The sequence below is a fragment of the Peromyscus maniculatus genome, chromosome 3 (genome assembly GCF_049852395.1).
Source record: "Peromyscus maniculatus bairdii isolate BWxNUB_F1_BW_parent chromosome 3, HU_Pman_BW_mat_3.1, whole genome shotgun sequence".
Taxonomy (NCBI): domain Eukaryota; kingdom Metazoa; phylum Chordata; class Mammalia; order Rodentia; family Cricetidae; genus Peromyscus; species Peromyscus maniculatus.
Window position 1 is genome coordinate 17,786,380 of NC_134854.1, and position 25,796 is coordinate 17,812,175.

The following is a 25,796-nucleotide window of genomic DNA, read 5'->3' on the forward strand; positions in this document are numbered from 1 at the left end:
CCAACACTGCCTCAGACCTTGCCTTCCAGGGAGCCTTTACACTTCTTTTTATCAAAAGAAGCTAGTATTCTGGAACCTTCAGGGAAGTTCATGTGTGATAAGAACAACACAGTTCAGAGCCCAGTCATTACCAAAGCCCATCCCAACTCAAACTGACTTAAACATCAAACCTGTAAAACCAGCATTCAGGAGATGGAGGCAGGAGGATCATGAGTTCAAGATCATCCTTGGCTATGTAGTCAGTTTGAGGCCAGCCTAGACTAAATGAGGTCCTGTCTTCAAAAAATAAATTCATATTTTAAATATATAACAGTAGGCTTATTGCTCAGGTGACTACTAAGTCTATAAACTTCAGACATAGCTGGATCTAAAGGTTCATATTTGCAATCTCTCTCTCTCTCTCTCTCTCTCTCTCTCTCTCTCTCTCTCTCTCTCTCTCTCTCAGATCTGATCCCTCCATTTCTTCAACCCGTCAGACATTTCTTAGCAGGGACGGAATGGCCACCACCAGTATCTCTAGTCAAAGTTTTGGAATGTACCTTGTGTGGGTCCTGTATGTACTCTCGATTCACTGGGATCAAAGGGTAGAAAAGGGGTGTTTGATAAGCTCCCTCCAGGGAAAGTGAGGTGCTCTTCCTAGAAGAAGACACCACCGATTTGCCCTGGCCTCTCTACTGAAAGGACTTCGGGAGACCCTTGTCTTCCCGGAGGAGAGTGAGTGGACGGCCACAGGTCGGTTAGAGAAGCCAGCAGCCCCAGGGACTTGCGGAGGCTCCTTGCCTTCCAGTGCCTGTAAGGGGTTGTGCAGGACCAGAAGTCCCCTGCATCTGACACACTTCTTTCCAGATGAGGAAACTGGGGACCACGGAGCCATCCTTAAAATACTCAAAGTCAGTGGCATCCTGGGACTGGGACACATGTGGTTGGACCCCAAGCCAGGGCTTCTTTTACATCCAAGTGTTTGCTAGAGATAACAAGCTATAGGAAAGAATACAAAGACAGGCAGAGTTCCTGTAAGAACCAATATTTATCCCCCCCCCCACATTTCTTATTTTTTTTTCAGAAGTCAGTTATTATACCCTTTAAGGAAGGATTTAGGAAAGTAGTTTAGGGCAATAAACAAGAGTTTATCTCTGAAGCCAGAGAAAAAATCTTCACGTCAAGCCTCTGCTGGCTGTAGGTCATAGCCCTCTCTGAGGAAATAACAGTCCCTGCCCAGTGGAGTTACTTCAGAGGAAGGACCTCAGTTCTAGGACCCTTCCATGGTAACCTCAGCTTATAACAGCGCACGACTGTGGAAACAGGCATCACTGAGGCTGCCTCAGTTCCTGAGATGCTATTTATTAAAGTGAGGGAGGGAGACTGTCCTTTCTCAATGACCTTCCAGCAGACTCACCAAGCTCCATTTTCTTTCCGCACTGTTTATCCAGGGCTTTGCGCTGGCTAGGCAAGTGCTCTACCACTGAGCTAAATCCCCAACCACGCCTGGAAAATCTAATGAAAAGCTCAAGATGTGGCTTTGTCGGTAGCACTAGGGGAGTGCTAGTGCAGCGCACTCAAAGCCTTCAGTCCGATCTGGAGTACCGTGTAAAGCGGGCTTGGTGGAACACGCCTACAGTCCCAAAGCAGGAGGGAGAGACAGAGGGTCAAGTTCAAGCTCACCCTCAGCCTCAGAGAGAGCTCAAGGCCAGCTGGCGACTGGAGACCCTGTCTTGCCCTCTCACATCAACATGTATGCGTGTGTGCGTGTGTGTGTGTGTGTGTGTGTGTGTGTGTGTGTGTGTGTGTGTGTGTCTATATCTATCTATATATAGATAGATATAATTTTTAAAGAAAGCCTAGTAAACAAGTGTTTGCTGACTCTCCCACTAACTGGACAAGATTCTCTGCTGAGGCGAAGAGAAATGAAGAGGGTTCTGTGCTGGACCCAAGGGATACAATATATCACTCGACAATTTTAAAAGGTTCTTTTTTTTTTATTTTGTTTTTGTTTTTTGTTTTTTGTTTTTTTACAATGAATCACTCACTAACCAGAACACCAATTAAAATAATTAGGATGCAGAGCAGTTGGACCCCTCTAACATTGTTGATGGGAAGGCAAAATGAAACAGCTATTTGGGGAAACAGTTTGGCAGTTTCACAGAAAGTTAAGCACATGCATGCTGTACAACCTGCCAATCCCACAACTAGGAATTTACCCTGGAGAGAGGGAGAGGAAAAAAATATATATGTATATGTATCCACACAGAAGCCTCTATGTAAATGTATAGCAGCTTTATTCATAATCTCCCAAACTGGAAACAGCCCAGATGTCTTTCAGCTGCTGAAGGAGTAAAATGAAAAGTCTGTGGCACAAGCATAGAGAGGTATTATTTTTCAATCAACACGAACAAGCTACATGAGGCTAACTCAACCAAGAGCGTGCACCCCTGCGATGATGCTGTGTGAAGAATGCTTTACATCTGTGTATTCCTCCCCAAAGTTTACAACCCAGTTTAAAAATAAGAACAGTACCAAACAAAGTCAGACCAAGGCACTGTATGAAATCCCAGATCTGTACCTTTCAAAAGCTTCCACATCTTGAAGAAAGCCACCTTGGATAGAGGGAAACTGTAAGAACCAAGACAACCAAATGCCACATGGGAACCTGGAGCAGAAAAATGACATTATTGGGAAAACCAGTGATTCTCAAAATTGACACTTTAGCTACTAATAGTATTGCATGCCAATGTAGGTTATTAAAATTTTTAACAACTGTCATACAGTTATATGGGGTGTTAATAAAAGGAAAGCCAGCCATGGGGATATGGAAACTTTGTATTATGTTGCAACTTTTCTGTGAATCTAAAATTATTCCATAGTAAATGTTGTATTTTTGATTTTTTACCCCAATATCCTGGTGCTATATGGTTTCCATATGCATAAAATTTGGAAAAGTCAGACCTATAGAGAGAGACATCAGATCTATGTTTACCAAAGACTGAGGAGGAAGAGTAGTGGACTGCAGAACTCAGAGCATTTGGGGGTTGGAACTCTGCTGGGACTCTGTTGATGGTTACATGACTGCCTGAATTTGTCAAAATCCATAAAGGTATACACTAAAAAGGGTGGACTGTACTGAGTGTAAATTATGCCTTAATAAGTGTAATAAAAGGGAAGAGATTGCATTCTGGACTCTCAATACACGGTCCTCATGAAGCAGGAGAGCCCCTGGGAATCTGGACCTGAAGACTCAGCCTGTGATGCAGGGGAGAGCAGCAGATGTGCCTCCTGCTGCAAGAGCAGTGCTACTCACAGCCACAGCCACCTGGGGTTAGCAAGGGCAGGACAAGCTGAACTTCAGCAAGCGTGGTCACACAAACTGGAGCTTTTCAGGCGCTGCAGCGAGGGAGGGCGAGCTGGAGTCATACTTGGTACGCTTCATCAAGTATTTGATTCACACTAGCTGCCTCTACCCACCCCCAGTGTCCAGAAATGGCCACGTGGCCTGGTCCAGCTACAAGGGACCGGGAAATAGCTTCTAGCAGATAGACTATTGCTTGAATGCTACACTGATCTTGTAAAGGGTCATGATCTTCAAAGCTGGCTTGGAAAACATTGCAGTAGTGAAACATATCAATTCTATGGCAAGAAGGAAATATGCATGTATTACTAAAAGGATTTTTGTGCTGTTTTAGAATACAAAAAATATTGAATGATGAACAGCTCTGTCTTCTTACAGAAGATTGGGGAAAAAAATTGAAAATGTACCATTATAGACCAAATATTCAAGATAACCTCCATACTCATGTTTCCCCCTTTTAAACATTCCTGGCTCGTGTTCTATCTGGAAAGACAAATCTTTGGCTAGTGACTCATGCTTTGAGCCACAGGGCCACCTGGTTTCATCAGATGAGTTCAAGAAGCCTGCTGGAACAGCTGTTCACCTGAAGAAGACCTTTTCCGATTCTTCCTCCTTTCATTCTGGGCTGATGATCACACAAATCTGTCCAATACTAAAGCCCTAGCCTAGGTTGCCAGAAACAATGCACAGTCACTATAAAGCTGCAGGAGCCCCATACAAGCACAGAGGATAAGCTGGCAGAGCAGAGGTATGGAAAGGTGGGGCACCAGAACTAGATGATAAGACCTCTTGCTAAAGACCCCACACACCTGGATCACAAGATATGTACAAAATCGGCTAGAACTGAGCTGGAAAACTCCTCCCTGTTGGATAGCTTTCATAGTGCTAGAAGGTGCGATTCAAATGGTTAGCAATAAAAAGACATCAGTGGCCTTACCAACCTGCTAGGCAAGATGTACCCGCCTGTGCTATGATGGCGCAACTGTTATGGGGGTAACCAGTCATTCTACAGCTGGATTCAAGGACATCTCTCTAGGAGGGAATCCATGACTGATATGCAAACCCAGTCATAAACCTTGCCTGGAGGTGTCATAAACGCCAGAAAGGAACTTACTGCTGTTGTCTAACTAAATTGATGTAGTATCAAACCACCTTCTAAACATCTAAATTTATATCCATAGATAGATGCTACTCTGGGCCTTACTCAGGCAAGCTTCCCTTTGCAGCGAATGGTGGTGGATACAGAGATTCATGGCTGCCAATGTTGCCCAGAATAAGTTGACAGTCCTAAATAAGACATTTCTACTATCCTCTCAAGGTTCAGGAAGCATCTCATGGAAGAGGTGTCAGAATGAATGTAAAAGCCAGACGATAGAGAGAAGGCTGCAAAATGCTGTCTTCTGGGCATGCCACAGCCACTGCAACCAGCAGCTGCAGGTACCTGCACTAGTTGTATAAATCAACATTCAGTCATGGGTATAAAGGGAATGGATGGGGGGCCTTACTCTTCCCTGCTTAATTATTGGCTACTAGCAGACTCTGGGAGGCATTGTCATGAGTAGTGTACCCATTGCTGAGTCCACGAGGTCTCAGCAGATAATTTCAAACCCAGGGTCACATAGATGGCCCCAGTTAAGTGGGTCACAAAACAAACAAAAAGACATGAATGTGAGACGGAGATTTGTAAGGGGGGAGGGGTGTCACAGGTGGGAGGGTGGGGGTAACAGGAATCAGAATGCATTATATACATGTATGAAATCGTCAAAGAACAAGTTTGAGTCATACAAGTAAAATTTCAAATGTGAGTCACTGGGTCACCTTAAGGACTGAGTGCCATTGAACTCCTAATGCTCATCCAAGCCTCTTTGATCAATTGCACCTCTTTGCACTCAACTCGGAAAATAAGATCTTTGCCCTTAATTCAAAATAAACACCTAGGTCTTGTCCTCTAACCACTCATTGAGAGGAAATTCCTGACCCAATGGCCCCGCCATGTTCAATGTACCAAATTGCTCAAGAGTTCCTAAACATTTAGCCGTGGTGACTGAACCCTTTGGTCAGTCTTCTGGGGAGAATGGTTCAAATCAATCCAATCTTGGAGCCCCCATGCTCTGAATTAAACTCACTCCTCCTTGCTTGACGCTCTTAGAATAGAATATCCAAGTCCATCAGAACGCCTTTTTCTCTATAGTAATAGGATGAGCAACTTTCTCATGACTCGCTCTTAGGGTTTACATGTGAAACATCCCCCCACAGGCTCATCTGGTTGAATACTTTGTTCTCAACTGGTGGCACTATTTGGGAAGGTTGTGGAACATTCAGAGGTGGAATCTCACTAGAGGAAGTGGGTCATTAGGAGAGGGCATTGAGGTTTTTATAGCCTAGCTCCACTTCCTGTTCCCTCTGTGCTTCCTGATTGTAGATGCAACATGACCAGCCAGCCTCCTGCTCTTGCCACCAGGCCTTCCTTACCATGGTGGACTGTGTCCTCCTGGAACCATAAGCCAAAAATAAACCCTCCCTTCATTGACTAGCTTTGATGGGGAATTTGGTTGCAGCCATTAAGACAGTAAACCAATACACTCACCTTGTTAGAAAGCTGACCCGAAGTGCTCAGGAGTGTAGAGGGCTCCCAGATAAGCACTAAAGAAACCAGGAGTGCTAAACATGCAGGGTTAGCTCCTCAATGCAGGAGATGGACACCTGAGTTCTGCACAGACAGCTGGGAGAGGATGTAGTTAATAGCCTGATGATCTGTGCGATCTGTAGGGCCAGGCCACACCTGAATCCCACAGACTATTATGTTTACCCGAGACTCTTCCTTCCTAGACCTTTATCTTAAGCATTGTTTCTCAATCAATAGAACTCATCCTGACGGGAGATGTCACATGTACTTTGTAGCTTGGTGACCTCTACAATGACCTAGACCACACAGATCCTTCCTTAAATATGCCTACAATAAACTCCCAGTGTCAGACTCTAGAAGTTTGAACCAGCACCTGCTAACTAAGTTGTGTTGAGCTGGATGATTTCCTTCTCTCCTCATGTGGATTGTTGCTCTGCCAGCTCTGACATTTGCAGGGGCCCCCACACAGAAGAACTCTGAAGCCAGAGGGGTCTTCACAGGCTTCACCGCCAGCTGGTAAAGATGCCAATCATTTTAGAAATTCCTCTTCCAGAGAGGTTGGATTGTGTATCAACTCTCCAGAACTCCCTTCTCCAGCTACTCTAAAGGGAATTCTTTTTATCGAGTTTTATCTAAGTTTTTCCTTCCTGATATATCTTCCCCTGAACTGTGGTGCTCCAAAACTCAGTCCTATATCCACAGTGCCCTTGCCAGTCTCCCATCCCGGTACAAACCAAAGTTCTCCAGTACCAGCACTGGAGCAACCAACACTCTGCTCTCATTCTCCTCTGCAGTTGGCCTTGCCCTTTGCCAGCTGAGCTCTAAAGTCTATTCTGGTCTGGAGATACATGGTCCTCTTTACCAGTGGGCACATCCTGAGAGCCTGTGTAAGGATCTGCAAAAAAGCACCTATGTGTATTTTTACCAGAGAAAATGGGCTAGCATTTCTATATATTCTCGAAGGGGTTGATGAACAGTGAAAGTCAGCAACAGACGAATGTAGAAGATACCATGGTACCTGGAACCCCCTGACCACTGACAGCCCTTACCATCTGTGTGCAAATGGGGTGGAGACTCTCCAGTGGTTCCCTTACCAGCAGGAAAGGCCCAGCTTTCTGCAATCTTTCATCTTTCCTTGCCCTTCAGGGTTGAGATAGCCGAACTGTGCCTCCGTAGTCAAACTGAGGTGTATTTTTATCCTCTCATGAGGAGCTGCCATCCTCCTTGAGCTGTGACTTTGGCTCCTGCTGGAAAGAAGAGAGCAAATCCTCACCACACACTAGCCTAAGCTCTGGCTGCCTGCAGTTTGCCACCCATCTGTTGCCTGCCCTCACAAGCAAGCAGCCCTAGTTTCTCCAATGGTGGGCCTGTGAGGAGAAGCCCAGAGCTGAACAAGCTTGGTTTTCTGACCTATAAACCTGATCTGTGGTTAAAGAAAAGGCACCTCAAAAAGACAGGGGTGGACCTGGGTTGAAGCCTCAGTCATCCTAGGTTTCTGGCATTGTTTCCCAGATCTAGGCAGGATTGGAGGGAACCAGACACCCAAGATCACAGGTTAAGATGATAGCAAAAGTCTTCTGAGTAATCATGGGCAGCTAGGCCTGTGGGGCATTTGATTGCCCCACCCTATGAAATCAAGGAAAGGTGCAAAGGACGTACAGTAGACGTCCTCAGAGGAGGAAGTTCACTGCACATCTCTTGAGTTAATGTCCATTAACTATCAACTGTGTGTGTGTGTGTGTGTGTGTGTGTGTGTGTGTGTGTGTGTGTGTGTTTCACTGTTCATCAACTCCTTCTGATGTTACACAGCTGGTGGAAAAAAAAAGCAACTCTTGTCCACAACAGGGCTACTCAAGACCAGACACTCTGCCCACTTTATATTAGCTATGCTTTGGTATAGGATGTTTTTATATACATGTTGTGGTCATTTGAATAAGAATGGTCCCCATAGGCTCATAGATTTGAATGCTTGGTTACCATGGAGTGACACTATTGGATTAGGTCTGTGGTTCTCAATCTTCCTAATGCTGTGACACTTTAATACAGTTGCTCTTCTTATGGTGATCCCCCAAACATAAAACTACTTTTGTTGCTACTTCATAATTGTAATTTTGCTACCATTGTGAATCATAATGTAATATCTAATATGCAAGTTATCTGATATGTGACCCCTTGAATGGATTATTTGAGAACTGCTGGATTAGGAGGTGTGGCCTTGTTGGGGTAAGTGTCATCTTGTGGGAAGAAGTATGTCACTGGGGGTGGGCTTTGAAGTTTCAAGGACTCAGGACAAGGACAAGCCCCGAGTTTCTCTCTTCCTGCTGCCTGTGGATCCGGATGTAGAACTCTCAGCTACTTCTCCAGCACCATGCCTGCCTGCATTCAACCACGCTCCCTGTCATGATAATAATGGACAAAACATCTGAAACTGTAAGCCAGTCCCAATGAAATGCTTTCCGAGTTGACATGGTCATGGTGTCTCTTCACAGCAATAGAACACTGACTAAGTAAGACACATACGTTTTCTTGCATTGTGCCACATGTGAAGTGTATGAATTAATAACTTTTCATATTTACAGGCTCATGAAACCATGGTCATTCTTTTTCACTGATGTTTCTTTCATTTATTTGAAGGTTTTCTTTTTTAACTTTCTTTTTATTTATTCTTTGTGTCTTTCACATCATGCCTCCTGTTCCCATCCATCTCTTTTCCCCCAGAATAAAGCAAAATAAAATTTAAGAGAAAAAAGAAAAAAAAAGGAAGAAGGGGAAAAATCTCGTCACAGAAGCTGCAGTGTGACACAGTGAGTCACACAATAAACCCCTTTATGCATACATTTTTACATGCAGGTGTTCATCACAAAGAGTCATTGGTCTGGTTCAAGGCCCCAGGTCTCTGCTACACCATGGACCCTGGGTCCTCAATGGGACTCTACCTGGACATCCTGTTGCTCCAGAACATTTTTGTTGCTTCTAAAAGAACCTGTGTACCCATACTTTTCCCTTCCTCAGATCCCGGCAACCTCCCTTCTGCCTAAGGATTGTTCTGAATGAACATTTCATGTCAGTGGGATTGTCTTGTACCTGGCCTGCTTCACTTAGCGTAAGGTTTTAAAGGCTCATCCATATCACCTCATCAGTTTTATCAGCATCTCATTCTTTCTTCTTGCTGAGTAATACTCAGCTGAAGAGTAAATGCATGCGATTTATGTGGCCATTTGGAACTGTTTTGTGTAATGCATTTGTAGACAAGCTTTTGTGCAGATACGTATTTTGTTTTCTTCAGTGTACACACAAAATGTGCTGAGTCAAATGTTAATTACACATCGCTGTTTCCAACCCATCCACTGCAGCCAGGCCAATGCTTTCCTTCCGACTGAACAGAGTCCCTGCCCATCTCACGGTACCCACTGGGCATCTGTTGAACACAGGCAAGCAGCTGCCGTAAGTGTACTACTACAAATACAATCTTATTCAAAAGCAAATCGCTCTATCATTTTCTGGCTTGTGGGACAGTTTTCTAGATGAGGCCGTTGAAGAAGCATCAATGAGAGAGGGCAGATTTCCGAGCTCCCTGACCACCCACTTAATAAATTCATCTCACCAGAGGAGAAGACACAGTAGCAGAAGCCACACACCAGGCAATGCTCTGCTCCAGCCTTCAGCTCGGGATGGATCCCAAGCTGGCCTCACACTCAAGGGGATCCTTTGCCTTCGCCTCAAAAGCACTGGACATAAAGGCATGTGCCCACTGTCAAGTCACTTTGATCTGGACACCTGCTGCTCATTTTTATTAAAAAATATTCCATCGCTGCTACTGTCTGTTTCTTCCTCCCTCTCCTTTCATATTTAGAAATTATCTGGTTTTGTTTTCTAAATGAGAAGATTAATAGGTAATAATTGTCAAAAATTTCAACAAATGTGAAAGAATTATCCACTCACATGGATCCACCACTTTTTTTTTTTTTTGCAATGTCTTCATTTCTTCTTGTTCACATGCATATTTTTTATAAGTGGTCACATGGGTTTGTGCCCTTACTGAATCAAGTTAGGAATTGCTGCAACATACACTGCTGTTCAAAATGAGTGTGACAGTCTGTTCTTTTTACAGGAGAAAAGGGTGTCTCCATTAGTCACCTGGCACGGTGACAAAGTGCCTGAGATAAACATGTTATAAGGAAGAAAGGTTTCCCTAGGATTGTGTTTTCATAAGTTTGAGAACAAGGTTTCTTGACCTGTCACTTTGGGCCTGTGGCGACATACTACACCTTGCTGGTTGGACAAAGAAAGCCTGTTCATTTTGTGGCAACCTGGAAGCAAAAACAGAAACAGAGGTGGACAGGGAATTTGATGTCCCCTTCAAGAAAAGGGTCCCAAAGGCTAACTCTCGCCTATCTGACCCCATATCCTAAAGGTTCTGCTCCTCCCCAGGAGTGCCACAGGCCAGAGACTGATCCTTCAACACACACTTAAAATACAGACCACACTGAACTTGATCCTTTTATTCTTCACCAACTGAAAGGCAACAGATTGCTTTAACTTACATCACTTTGATTACTAGTGCAGTTAGCATTTATTTTCACATTAGTCATCTTCTTCATTTTCACCTTGCCCTTATGTATATCTACCCTCTGCTAAAAGCCAGCCAGATGGATGGTAAGCAGTGGGGTAGGCAGAGGTAGGAGGACTGTCAGTCATCCCGCAAAAGGTCCCATTGCTTCTTTGTCTTTTACTAATCCTTACAAAAGGAACACATGCTTGTCGTAAGGGGGGGAAAAATCAAATACTTCCAAGGAGCATATGAACACTGAAAGTACACCTGACATTCTACCACCTGCCAGCGTGAGTCACCAGCAGTAACCATTTATGGCTGTCTCCACCTACCTCCCTTTCATCCTCCCATAGGACCTGCTACTCTGGCTATGGATTCCAGGGAGCAATTAGGAGATAAGGTTAGGGATCTGAATAGGAATGGCTTCTTCCTACAAAGCTTCCCGGTCTTGCTCCAGGGTGGTGGCTAGGAAGGAAGCAGGAGAGACCACACCAGTTGTTTGTCTGTAATCAGAGGAGCAGGTGAAGGGAAGTCAGCTAAGATTACCCGTCTGCCTTGACTCCCATCCATATGAAAAATGACAGGCTGCTCACTGCAGCATGTGAGTGGTGTCCTTTGTTAACTTCTGTCCCCTGAGTGCAATTCTTTTCCTTTACAAAGTGGAATAGAAAACCTAAGAAGAGGGTTGGCTTTCCAGCATGAACCCTTCTCCCTTTTGGCAGGTCCTTAGGAGTCCTGCATCCACCTTTTATCCATCTTGCTTCCAGACAGTGGTTTGAAATAACATCCATTGCCGGCAGGGCCATAACCAATCCTCGCTAAAGGAATGCCATCAAAGTCATGCTTCAATCAGATGCCAAGGCTTGAGTGGAGCTTATAGTGTGAAAGGGAACCTATTCTTGCTATCATAAAATCTTTTAGAGGAAAAATGATCTAATTGTTTAAATTCTTAGTGCTATTGTGAATGAGAGAAACCCTCACCAAACTGATCTGGAACCTCTGGGGGGGGGGGGAAACATACATTTCTCTTTTGTCTTTGAAAGATGCAAAAGCCTATGGAATAAGATAGCCCACTTCAGAGTCAGTGGGTTACCCAGTCTCTTGGTAACCAAGGGAAACAAAACAAAACACAACACAAGATGTTCAAGTTGGATACGGTAGTGCATACTGTAGCCCCAGCACTTGGGAGGGTGAGCCTGTAGAATCATGAGTTCTAGGCCAACCTGGGCTACATAGCACAATTCTGTCTCAAAAATAAAACAAATAGACAACAAAAAATGAGTAGTACAAGGTTAGAAAACTCTCCTTTTCTGACTTTTATCTTCCTCTGTCCTTATCACCACTCTTTAAACCTGATCAACTACTCATCTCTTCCAGCATCATTTCCCAAGGAAACCCATTTCCAGGGTCAAGGTCCTTGTACTTCATTGTGTTTCTTAGCTGCTCAGAAGCCAAGTAGTACAGCCCACACTGAAAGGGAAGAATATTAAATGCTATCCTTTAAAGAGAAGAGTTCTAAAGAGGTTTTTTTAAAAGTGTTCTTTATATAAATAATATTACAAAGGATATAGAGGGGATATGTATGAGGCAAAGTATGGAGGAAGGGGCCTGTCCCTCTCAGAATACCACTCTCCAGAAACTTTGGCTGCTCAGCCATTTGGAATCACTCCAAATTCTATCCTTTGAGACTTCACCATTTAGGCATAACTTTGGTCTGAGAGGGGAAAATTCACTAAGGCCTATTGAGGATCTAAGTTTTATGTTCTTTTTGGTCTCTCACTCTTTCTTTCAGATTGAGATAGGACTCTGCTGAAATGTGGAGGGTCTTAGGACCTACTGTAGGGAAAATGTAATGGGTAGAATGTCTGTGCCCAGTACCTAGAGTTTGTATAACCCACTTCAAGTAGGAATTCTAGTTTCTATGGCATGCCTCGAGAGGGAGTTATAAGGCAGGAATGTGAACCCAATCGTACATCTCATAGACCCCACACTCAAGGATATATACAACTCAGAAGATGACATATGGCTAGAATTGAATCTAGTCTGTCATCACCTTGAAACATGTCCCAGAGAGAAGACACTCAGGGCCACAGGCCTTTTCCGTTAGATACTGTCAGGCTCCAAAAGCTGGAGTGATCTCAGCAAGCAAGTAGCATGGCCCTTCTTGAGCATTTGCTAGAATAGAGCTAAAAGGAAACATCATTCCTTGCTCTGAGCTTCTTCTGAGGTGTTGATTATAGTGCTGAATTACACTCAACTCATAACCCATTTATTTATTCTTCTATCCCCAGTGAGTCTATTTTTTTCCAACATGCAAATGTTTTCACCTTTGGAAAACACATCAGGTTCAACCACAGCACTGGTCTAGAGCACAGGCCGCAGTATTAGTCTAGCAAATGATTCCTTGTCATTACACTCTATTCATTCAGATAGACATAAGATTTTTTTTAAATGAAATTATTTGTTTTTATGTGCATGGGTTTTTGTCTGCATATATGTTTGTGCACCATGTGCATGCCTGGTGCTCATTCAGGCCAGGAGTGGGCATTGGATCCCCTGGAACTAGAGTTACAGATGGCTGTGTATTGTCATTTGTTGGGAAACCAAATCCAGGTCATCTGGAAGAGCAAGCATCAGTGTTCTTAATCACAGAGAATCTCTCCATCCCCCAGACAGATAAAAAGTTTAAAAACATACAGCTTTTGCTGAAAATCCATCCCTACTTCAAGATTTTGTTAATGTAGTTCTTGATCCTATTGCCTCTGTAATTAGGTAGGGAAAAATGAATTTTCAGGCAATTGGGGGACATTTTAAAAGTGTTACAATTGTGCCATCATCCTTTTTTCATTCCTTCCCCACAGCCACCAGGAAACCATGAATATCTAGTGAGGATACCTCATTGCTCTAAGTGTGAGCATACTTGAGAAGGGATTGGAGTCATCCCTTCAGCCCTTTACCTCCCTGTCTTAAATACCCAATCTTCCACTTCTTTATGAAACTGTTACTCCAATGAAGATATCTTTGCCCACTGTTGGATATTATGAGCTGTATGGTGTGTTTCTTTGTTCTGAGAAACGATAGTTGGCTGCTTACACCCAGACATCTTCTGTTCATCTAAGCATTTGCAAATTTCGCCAGCTAAGAAGTCTACTCCAGAATTGGTTCTCTCTTCCTTTTAGGGTCCATTTGTGCCACCACCACTATCCCCACACTACCAGCCTTACTCTTACTTGCCAGCTATAATCGGATAAATTGATCTTGTCCATTTTCATTTACAAAAACAGGCTGCAGGCCAGACTTGGCCCATAGCTGGCCAGTAATCAGCATCTTCATCTCATTGCTAGACAGAATGATTTTTGGAGCCATTTTGTTTCTCAAAAAAGCACAAGAAAAGCATGTCTGGGGGAAAGGACACACATGCAAGCACCTAGATTCAATCCATCTCTATACTGCTGCAGCCGTTCCCCATGTCCACTTAGCTAATGAACCCAGGTGACCTCTTTAAGAGAGCTCATGGGGATATGTGCTTGTCAATTTTAGTCACATTCTGAAAGATGGAGTGTTTGATGGCCATCATGGTATCCTACTTAAAGGCACTCCCCAGGTTATAGGGCTGTGCCCCCATGGGCATCTCTTCAATAATCTAGGCTTCCTCTGTCTTTCTATCTAGTCATGTGGCCAGGTCATTGACCAGTGGGGCTGAATCAGTAAAAACCCGAACATATGGGCCTTTATTACCTCTTATTCCTAAGTATATAATTCAGTCTGCCAGGATAATTAGTTACTATGTCTTTTAACCAAGTGGCAACCTTCCAAATAGCATGTTGTCTTATTTACCTACGAACTGTCATCCACATACCAAGTAGCTCATAGTCAGCCAGAACTGTTTGAGCCCTCTATCCAGTGCCAAATGAATCCAGACATCCTCGTTTTAAGAGATGCCTATCCCTGTTCCGATCTCCTCACTTTGTTCCCTGGAGTTGGGGGGAGGGCATAGTTTTGTATAGACCATCTACATTCTTTAGTATTGAAAATAACCCCACATATGATATGTGACTCCTATTGACTTTCCAGGTTGCTTGCTTTACAGATCAGCAATTTTGTTTTTGTAAATTACCAAATAGACATCTGAGTCCCTATTAGGGCTTATTCTTTCTGCTGCAACTACTTAACCTTATCTTGTACTGCAGGATAGTCATAGGCAATATAAACGAGTGTAACTGCATCAGTAAATCTGTATTTACAAAAATAGGTTACAGGCTGGCTTTGGCCCACAGGCAGTAGTAGTTAATGTTAACGCCCAGTCTGTATCTGTTGACTTCACTAGAAGGTCTGGCATACTTAGTGCTTTGTCTCATTAGCAGAATCTTATTTCAAAAAAAATCCATCTAGATGGCATGGCTGTCTGCTTCCTGCCATTATAGCATTACCTTGAAATAGTGTTGAGAAAAAGAAATCACATCTGAGATTTACATAGACAAAACATCAGGATCACACAGAAGTGGAATCCCTCGTCTCAAGAAGCAGGAAAAAACAGGAGTATAAAGGCGAACGGCTGACTTAAGGGCAAGATGGTATTTTTATTATGTTTAATCACTGAGGTTGAGATAAGCTAGAAGTCTGAGAGCAGGTACAGGTTTGGGAGGCCAGACAGCAGCACTAAGATCTTGAATGGAGGTATAAACAGGAATTCTTTTCCCAAATGAGCCTACAGCAGGTTCACGCATCCAATGAACCAAGAGTGAAGTGTATGGGTGGATGCAAAAGTATTAGAGATAGAAAAGGTAGATGTAGAAGCTACCCACAGAGCAGTGGGGAATACACAAAGAAAATGAACTTCAAACTGGGTGGTACCTTTCAGTGTGGGATGGGAGGTGGCAGGAGGGCTAACCACTTAACAGTACTCATAAATACAGCTGTCTTAGGTAGATGTAGTTGGAATACCAACATCCCTAGGCTCAATCTCTCTCTTGCTCCTAAAGTTTGTTATGACCACTTGTATCAAGTTTATTATATGATTAAGTTAATCATGAAGATGAACATGTCACTTTCCTCCATTCATCTGCAATTCAATTTAAAAACCTTTTAAAATAATTTCCTGTATGGATTATATAACCTTAGTAGACTGCTAATAGATAAATCTCACCCTTGAAACTTTGTATTTTGTATTTTCTTAACCAAATATGCCAATAAAGCAATCATGTTTAATTTAAATGTCATATTTTATCTAATTCTTTTATGTTTCAGAAATGAACAATCCTCTAGGAAAATTGTACTTCACAAAGCACTCCCGAAGTGCGTTGCTATTTGTATAATTGTATATTCCTTAATATACATGTATCCTTCTTTGTTCTGCAAAGCTTTTCTCCTTTTTATTCTGAACCTAGTAAGAGTAAAAGAAACTACTATTATGGTTTTGTAGGGAATATGCAACTTCCTTTGCGGTGATTTCATTAAATTTAAACTCACTCCCTATAAACTGCCAGGCATAGGAATAAAACAGAACAATGTTTTCTCTATTTGAAATGCTCACAGCTGGAAGCAGCACCAAGCTTTAGACTCTAAGACATCCAACTTCTTACCTTGGATGGAAAGTGTGTAAATTAAATGTCAAGAAGAAACCAAGCTGGAGAAATCTGATCCAGTTCAACACCTCACAGCTCTAGATCTACAGGTCAGGAACTCAGTGAGCACCAATGCTGCCATTACCCAGGGCGGAATTCACCTCCACTGGGTATTGTGCCAACAACCAGTCATTTAAAAAACACATGTAAACTATTCCAGTTTTACTAATAACTTTATTTAAATAAGACACAGGAACTTCTATACTGAAAAAAATACAAAACAGAAGCCACACATTTTCTGTGTAAAGCCATATTATATAACTTGAATACTGTTCAGCGCAGTGGCTAAAATTAAACAACTATATACAAAATTTAAACAGTTTCTGACAAGTTTCTACAGCTGGATGTAGGATACATTTGAGCTCAACAACTTCTGGGAAATTTACATGGCAAAGCATAAGCTTTAACACATTTGGTTCAAAACTTTAATATATGCTAAAAACAAATGTACAACACAATATTTAGTTTCTCATGAGAAAATAAAAGCACATCACTATAAATATCGTACATAGATTTCATCACCAAAAAAGCATATTCAGTCCATCTTTCTGAAATTGATAATGATACTATTGCATCTTTAGACAAATGCAGAGCATACGATCAACACATCATGTAATGCTAAACCAGATATCAGAAGTTAAATGGAGCTCATATTTATCTTACTGAACTAGTAATTTTCTCCCTTTAACCATAATCTACAAAATATAGTATTTTCATCAAGGCCTGAGATTATTAGGGTTAAAGGTGTCTGCTGCTGAAAAGATTGTTTTCAAAGGTTCCCCTGTGAAAATGGCAAAAGTAAACTGAGTCCTTTTCTCCATGACAGTCTCCTATAATATAACACTGACTAAAGGAGCCGGAATGCACCTTCAGGAGAGAATATTACTGCAAACTTTGGTGGAAAGGAGAGAACTGGGGTGACAAAACAACACACAGAACACACGCATACACATTCACACACACACACACACACACACACACACACACACACACACACACACACAGCATTTCATAAAAATTAAAATGGTGTCGCTCTATCAGCTCATCCTTCTCCAAACTCAGAAGAGTCAAAACAAAGAAAAACTCAGGAATGATCTAAGGAAACTGGAACATTCCTTTAACTGTAGGCAACCTGTTCCCCGAATTCTAAAAACAAAACAAACAACAACAACAACAAAATGTGCCCATATATTTTAGGTGGAGATGAGAAAACTCTAGGCTCTAACTGAACTCAAAGCAAAGGAATACAAATACAGAAGCTTCCCTTTACTTTTGCATAAGCTCTGTGCTGCAGACCAACAATGTCTGAAAGTCAGGCTCTCCAACTGACCATTCAGGGATCTCTAGGGCTCTTTACACTTTGTGGAGAACTTCTGTCCAGTCTGCAAGTTCAAGGCTATTCACTTGGGGTTATGCTCCACTCTACACATTCTAAGTCTTAATAAAATTATTCATGATAGTGTTATCTGAGGCTTAAATGAGACAGCTTTAAGCTATTGCTCTTGTAAGTCAACAAGAAATCTGCTTGCTTATGCTGCATTGGTTCTGAACATACACACTCTCTACATGAATGCAACTCATTTACCAAATGCTTGAGGAAAACAGTAACCAAATGTCTCACCTTTTAACCAGCAAATTAGAATTTCCTAAAAGTGAAGCTAAACATAAATATGTCTTTAGATAAAAATAGTAGCAATTATGACCCTGATGGCCAATATAAACAAAAATCCGTAATTATATATTCTTGCAAAACTTCACTTGCTTTGAAATCAAACCCAGCCATTCTTTCATTTAAATTTCATCACACAATATGGAATGTTTATGTACAGTCCACTACTGAAGCTTTATTTGCAACATTGTAACAGTCATTAACTGAGCAACACCAACTTAAAAAAAAGCCACATTTACACATGTTGAAACAGTGAATGCAACAGTTGTTCTATTGGTAACCACATGACAAAAAACGATGTCACACACCACAGATTTGCTGGTTCTCCTCATGTTCGCCATGTCCAGGATTACCATCACCTAGGGCTGAATGCACTTCTTTTTCTAATGTGGAATGGAATGAAGAAAGGGAAATGCATAAAATAAGGAAAGGCAAAAGAGTGATGTTCCCTCTTTAGCTTTGTAGCTGTGAAATATTTAATATCCCAATATGACATACATTCCAAGTTACCTGAGTTTAGACTTCAACTGAAGTACCTGAAGCTAGGCCATAGGGTGGGCACTGTGCAACTGTTGTGGCCATTTTTTTTTTTTTTTTTTGCATTGTATGTATTATAGAAGTTAGAAACAAACACCTGGATCAATTGTAAACATAATCCTGAAGTACAGTATTTTCCATAGGACAAAACACAGCAAGACATTTTCTACTTAGACAGGCAACTTTTTGAAATAGAGCTTATTCATACTGAAAATTTTGGAACAAAACACAGGACACAGTACTAATCTGTCAGACATACTATGAAATGCATAGTCTCCACTTAAATGCTGAATGACACACACATTTTGCAAGCATTACTGCTTTCCACAAAAACTGCTGAATAGGAGGAGTCGGTCCCTGCCAAGATCAGTGTTAAGAGCTATTTTAGGATGCTAAGTATTTTGCTGTTGGTGGTGTTCAGAAAGTTTGTCACTCCATGCAGATAGATGTCTGAGATCTCATTCCCAATCCATGGAACATGGGTGGAGGGAGGCCAGCTCCCCTCTACTTTAGATCATCACATAGTTCTGAGTGGAGATGTGTTCTTCCGCCTGCAGATCCTGGAGCAGCTGCTGCTGCTGAGATGGCTGCTGGACAGAGGGCTCCAGGGAGTCTGCTGTGCTGGTGTCATCGGAAAGAGATGCGAAGGAAACCCGGGAAGAGAGCTGCTCTACCGTTAGTGTGGCCAGAGCTGAGCTCTGGCCAGAGTTAGGAGAGTTCTTGAGCATCAGGTCAGAGGCAGGTAGGAGAGGGCCTAGAAGTTTCACAGGACAGAAAGCTGATCCGGTTGGGATGAAATTAACCTTGTTTTTGTCAGGACATGAAAAGAGAGGGGCCGAGATAGGCTGACGAGACCTAAAACCATAAAACAAAATTAGTTTGGGTAGGACTATAAAGTTAATTACTTTGTGATTAAATTGGAGTTCTCTGAAACAGCTAGAATGTGAATGACAGGGATGGGTTATGTGCACACAGAGGGGAAACATCTTCCATAGCACAGGTCAGTTGGGAGACTAGCCATGGACAGGGTACTGAAATGACATTTAAAGAAAAAACAATTTTCAAAAGGGCCAAGCAAATTTTTAGAGATCTTTAATTTGCTTCCAATCATTGCGGATTATGAAAGAAATTCTACACTATTCTTGAATATTATACACATTTAGGATGAACTTTACTGTTCAGAAGTGTAAAGAGGGATGTTATTTATCATTTATTTGATATCAATTTATTCAACGTTTTCTGGATCTTCAGATGTACTTCTATTGGTACATATGGAGAAAGAAGTTTTCTTTGGCCTCTCAACCAAAAGAAGAAGAGTCCATAACCCCAACCCCATTCTCCAAACTAAGGCAACAACTGACTCCCGTGCAGTCTTTGTTCCCTTCTAGAGGCTGGAAGAGCAGTCTGCATTTGAAACCCACTAGGACAAAGAATGAGTTACACCAAGAGCCACACGGTCATCTTCTGAGTGACTCTAGAAGCCCAAGATTTACAGCATGAACCTCTTTTGTTCTAATTTAATTTCTAACTTGTCCATACTGAAAATTTAAAATAAAAAGGGACAGAAAACATGAATACATGAGTAAACATGCTAGATGTATCTATAGAGAAGGAGACCTCTTTCCCTTTGATTTGAAAAACAGAGACCATCTGTGGGCTACCTGACCGTGGATACCAACCTTGCTCCTAAATGTATTTCTGTCAGCCAGCTACACTAACAGTTTTTAAAGAAATTTTCTTAAAATTTTAAAGATTAAAAATTTCTTTTTAGAAAAGAAAATGAAAGGAGAGAGAAAAAGTAAGCGAGAATGGGACAAGAAAGGAAGAAAGAAGAGAAGAAAACAGGAAAGAGAAGGAGAAAGAGTTGGAAGGAAGAAAGAAGACAGGGGAGGGAAAGGAGCAGTGGAGGAGAGAGAAGGAAGACTTTCAGCAGCAAGGGTGAATTTCTAAGTTGTTCTGTACTGGCTTACATATTTCTAGCAATCCTGCAATCCTCATGTAGGATCTTCTGTCTATTCAATTCCCCGTTCTTATTTTGCTTTTGAAATGGTACCAGCTGGACAGAGTAGTTGATTCATCTGCAATCAACATCTCAGTAAGAAGTTTCAGATCCCAGCTGACAGAACAGACATTACTTACGCCATTTCCTCAAAGACCTTCACTCGCTCACATCCCTCTGGGGGCTCCCGTTTGAACATGTAGCTGTTGTTTGGTTTGGGAGATGACGCATACTTGGGTAACGGTGAGCTACTCCCACTGTCTGTAAATTTAAAGCAGTTATATTAAGTAGGAGTTGAAAGCGCTTTTACATTAAACTTGATCTCCGAACAGCCCTATCTCGTTCACTACAAAGCAAGCCCTTCATCACTGCAAGGTTATTTCTAACAGTCTTGTGTAGAACATCTTTTAAAATAAAAACTTAAATGCAACAGTAAGCTGCCAAACCACAGAATATAAAAGGATGATATTTTTAGCCCTGAAAACTTCATTGAGAAAATCATAACTGTAATCTGAAGAAGAATGCTGTAAATGAATGCAATAATATGTATTAATCATACAAAAGATTTATGATAATAGAGGTGATTCTCTATATGATTTCTCATTGTCCAACCAATTTAACTGAATATTTTTGTATGTGAATAATTTTTATTACAAAAGTTCATAACAGGAATGATACTTGTAAAACACCAAGAATAATAAGCATGCAGGGCAAAACAAGGTTGCAACCTGTCTTCCATCTACCCATAATCATTTTTAAAAAGATGATTTACCCATAATTTTGCCTTTAAAGTCTAGAAAAGCTGTTTCAGCACAGCTTGCATTTTAGCCACTAATGAAATGAAAACCCCAAAAATATCTCTACCAAAAATGTTTTCCTCGTATTTTTTAACTCAAAACAAAATGGTCTATTCATGAAAAGCTATAAAACCTATGTGCAACTTCTCCTTTTCCTATCTGGCAAAAGTGTTTGGAAATCCAAGTCCACCAAGATGTGTCATTATCTTTGTAAGATGCCAACTTGTAAATTCAGCAACAGACCTGAATAATATAATAGTTCTATTTACCTAAATTCTGACTTAATGCAAACCAATGCTCACTGCTAAAATGCTAAGTACATGATCAATTGGGATGTTGTTGTTTCCATGTATTTTGAAAAATGGTATTAGCAACAAATTACATGACTTGCTTTAGTTCAGGATACAGAAAACAGTCCAGCATTCAGAAACAGAGTAACATGAACACTTATCACCAACGAGGTAGACAATATATGCTTGGAACTATGCATATATTTTATTTTGTGAATATTTCAAGTGTTAATCTTAGGAATGCAGGTCTATGCTTATATTTGAAAGTGGCTGTTTCCCTGGTTGGGGAATCACTTTGAAATAGCAAGACCATACACTACTAGAAAAACTACAAAAGCACATAGTTTATCACTATTAAACATATCCTTATAGAATATGCATAGAATAACATCTTGGAAAGAATTAAATCATAGAATGAGGCTTTGATTTTTGTTTGTTTGTTTTTAATAAATGATTCAGATTAATGATTTTCTTAGACTCAACATTTACCTATTTCTTACTTAGACACAGAAGAAGGGGGGTGGTGATCTCTTGCCTAGGCTGATGTAATGCACTCAGGAGCGAGTCTTAGTGCTGTCTGTGAGTCCAGTAAAGTTAAACTATTAATACTGGTCAACTAGTAAGCTGGTGTAAATGAGGTCTCGGATTCCCCTCTCAACTTCAACCTCACTTTACTATTCAAGTAACACATGAGGTTAAGAATACAAGTGGGTGAATACTGATGGCTTGAGCTGCCTCGTGGAGGTTTACTATGGGCAGAGCATAGGCCATCAGTAAATGGAATCAACTTATAGCCATGATTTTGATACCTTTAACAAGTTTTTCACGCCATTAGTTGGGGTGTGACTACATTGTAATCAAGGATCCACCCTATTGCCTACTACACAATTTCTCTTCACATTTATAATTTTAAAGGACTCTCCCAAAGTTGAAACTAGTCATGAGCTAGATAACCTGAAAACAGATACATTTTTTTTCTGCCAGCAATTTAAAATAAATTATTTTTTTGTCTTAAAGTTCTTTTTCCTTTTAATTTCAGAGGTAGTGTGTTTTTGTTTTAACTTATCCACTTAAACATTCTTCTTCTTTCTTTTTTCAGGGGTGTGGGGAATTAATGTTAAAAATAAACACAAATATGTCCAATGCTTTAAATTGTGTTGCTTTTAAATACAAATCATTTGGCTGTAAATGAGTATTTACGTCTAATATTTGGTGATCTGAAAAGACAGTGTAAAAGAACTACAAACAAATATTTGGTAAATCTGGACTCTTTCTATCACATCATACAATTTGATTGCTTATTTTATTATGATAGATCATACTTATGCACGCACTATACTAAAGTCAAACACAAGTAACTTCCCAAATATCTTCAAATAAATTAAAGCTTGGAAAAATTTTAAATTATTAAAATTTGGAATTCCATGTAGGAAAAGTATTCATTAAACCATGTGTATTTATAGCTAATGTATTATTACTATCCTTCAGAAATGACTTTTAGTATCTTATATACTATGTTCTATGACCCACAATCCCCGTATAAAAGTAATTTGCATATATGCCTGTTGAATCTTATAAATAAACAGGTATATAAATTCTTTGTTATGGTTCTATTGCAGCCCTAAGTCTTTACATATATTTTATCCCTATCAGATAATCAAATAAATTTAATTTTTAAGCAAACAATAATAAATTACAGTGTTTTGTTTTGCAAGGTGCTACAACTTGAACGTGTTCTACCACTGAAAATATTCCTAGCCCAAGTAGTGATTCTTAACCCTGGTTCACAATAGAGTCAATAGAAGCTTTTTAAATTCCAAAGTTCACATCTTATTTCTAAAAGGAGCCTGGCTTTTTTATTTTCTCTTTTGAAAAAGCTTCCAAGTACATCTGAAATAAAGGCAAATTTAAGAAATGAGTGTTACAAGAGTTAAGAACTCTAGTTTGTAATCAGAATACCTGACTTCTACCTGTGCTTATTTATATGACTCATGGTATTTGTTATGTCTGGCTTTTGATCCATAAAACAGGAATAACTATTTAGACACAGCTGTTTTAAAATATAATGTAAAAGCACTAAAAAGTGCCTAAAACACAAAAAGCTCTCAAGAATACTGACAATAATAAATCCCTCACCTGCAAATTTTAAATAAGTAAACCATTCAAAACTGACTATTCCACTCTTCCACTCTCTCTCAAGCAGAAGAGGATAAAGTAAATATTGTTTAAAAAGATTTACCCACACTAATGCTATTTAGTTACATAAAGATAACATCCTATTTCTTCCAAGAAAGCAAGGTTATCTTTGGTTTGGATTTGTGTGTATCTACATGTGCAAGTGTGTGGTTCCAAGTGCGCCTGAGTGCATGTGCCCAAGAAAGCTAGAGGAAAACCTGAGGTGTGTGTGGAGCCAGAGTAGGCTAGCTTACCAGTGATGCTCAAGGACCTACCTACCCATCTCTACCCACCCAGTGCTGAGATTACAAGCATACACAACTGTGCTAGGGTTTTTGTTTCATTTTGTTTGTTTGCTTGTTTGTTTGTTTTTATTGGTTCTGGGATCAAACTCAGGTCCTCATGTCTGCATGGCAAGCCCTTTATAGACTTACCAATAATCTTAAGAATACCAGACTGTCTGGGGATGCAAAGTTCTAGCGTCAACTTTGCCAGCTAGTGACAGCAAAGACTGGATTGGGAGATCTAATCTAATCTACCTTTTTTATTTATTTATTTTTTTTTTGGTTTTCCAAGACAGGGTTTCTCTGTGTAGTTTTGGTGCCTGTCCTGGATCTCGCTCTGTAGTCCAGGCTGGCTTCAAATTCACAGAGATCCACCTGGCTCTGCCTCCCAAGTGCTAGGATTAAAGGCGTGTGCCATTGCTGCCCAGCTCTAATCTACCATCTTGAAATTAAAGTAATGCCTAAACCATTAAGATTCTTCAGACCACTTTGAGAAAGAAATTATTTGGAGGATGTATCTAGCAGTAACCAATGAAAAATAAGAATATAATTCTTATTCTTTCCCAAGTAGGTAGTTCATTGGGAAAATGAATATAGTGTGTTGAATACTACATTCAGTGATATATTAGAATATAATAAAAAGCATAAAAGTTTCTAACCTAGTGAGCTAGGTTAGAAATATGACTAACTGAAATAAATGGATCTATATAGAATTGTTAATTGGTGTTAAAATTACTTCTTTTGCTCAGGAAATTAAGTTAACAACTAGAGCATGGCTGATGACCAAAGGAAATTTGAAAAACCATACAATTATGTACGATTTTTGGCAATTAACCTTAAGAAACAAGTAATATTATCAATTGTATCAAAGAGCCTATACCTTCTCCTAACTCAAAAACTAGACGGGGAAGGAGAGCTTACAAACAGCCCCCTGGGAAAACCATCAAATTTCAATAGGACATAAACTTTAGTTGGGATAAATATGTATATTTATATTTATTTATATGTGAGTATTTCACAAGGAGAAAAATGTGACCTCACTACCTTTTGCTACTTTTATTTCTGAACTTTACTTCAGGTCTGACTATTTTCTGAATAAGATATCTAACAACCACTGTTAATGTTTGTCTCATTAATTAGACGTTTGTCACATATAGGTACACTACTTTAAATACTGATCACTTATTCGTTGGGTAATAACTGAAAGGGTACTCATTTATTTATAAATTAAACTACAGATAGCTCTGGTTTTGTGTGCTCACAATAAGTACACTACTTTTGCTGCAACATAATCCTAACAAACAAGATTCAGCTCCCGACATGCTACTCTGAAATGGAAGTTGAACACATGTCCTATGATTGAATATAGTCTTCAAATCAATCTATGAAGTAAAAATCATATTTTTATTAATAAAAATCATAATAGTGAAACTAAACATAAATCAGATTAAACAAAATATTTTATATCTTGAAAATTAATTTAAGAATCTTGGGAAACCTTTGCAATATAACCTTGTTTTTTACATCCTTAAGTTTTAAAATGATAAAAGAAAATTGCAGGAATATCAGTTTGCAAAACCCTCAAATGTTCATATTTTAAACTAGCCTGTGTGTGTGTGTGTGTGTGTGTGTGTGTGTGTGTGTGTGTGTGTGTGTGAAGGATGCTTAAACTCATACTAAAAATGTCACTACAATTTTAAATGTTCATTTCAATATTTACTTTGTGTGAAACAGAAGACAAAGCAAAATGCTATCAATGTCTTGATGAATCCTTAGACAATCAACTCCAATCCTCACTTAAATGAATATGACACAAACACGATCAGTCAGAAACCCACATGGAACTCGGTCTGGGAGGGGGGAATGGACCTGCCTGGACTGAGTCTACCAGGTCAACCCC

The 25,796-nt window shown here is 40.4% G+C and overlaps 1 protein-coding gene across 2 annotated transcripts in view; it reads right to left on the bottom strand.

Annotated features, from left to right (window-relative positions):
* Nucleotides 1-16,299: 16,299 nt before the first annotated feature.
* Nucleotides 16,300-25,796, bottom strand: part of Glcci1 (glucocorticoid induced 1) — a 75,920-nt gene continuing 66,423 nt past the window's right edge. For both annotated transcript variants that reach the window (XM_076566212.1, XM_076566211.1), the window contains exons 7-8: nt 20,491-20,611; nt 16,300-19,206 (exon numbers count right to left, since the gene is read on the bottom strand). In XM_076566212.1, coding sequence (XP_076422327.1) covers nt 18,861-19,206; nt 20,491-20,611 — 467 coding nt within the window. In that variant the 3' untranslated portion in view covers nt 16,300-18,860. The remainder of the gene's footprint in view (nt 19,207-20,490; nt 20,612-25,796) is intronic.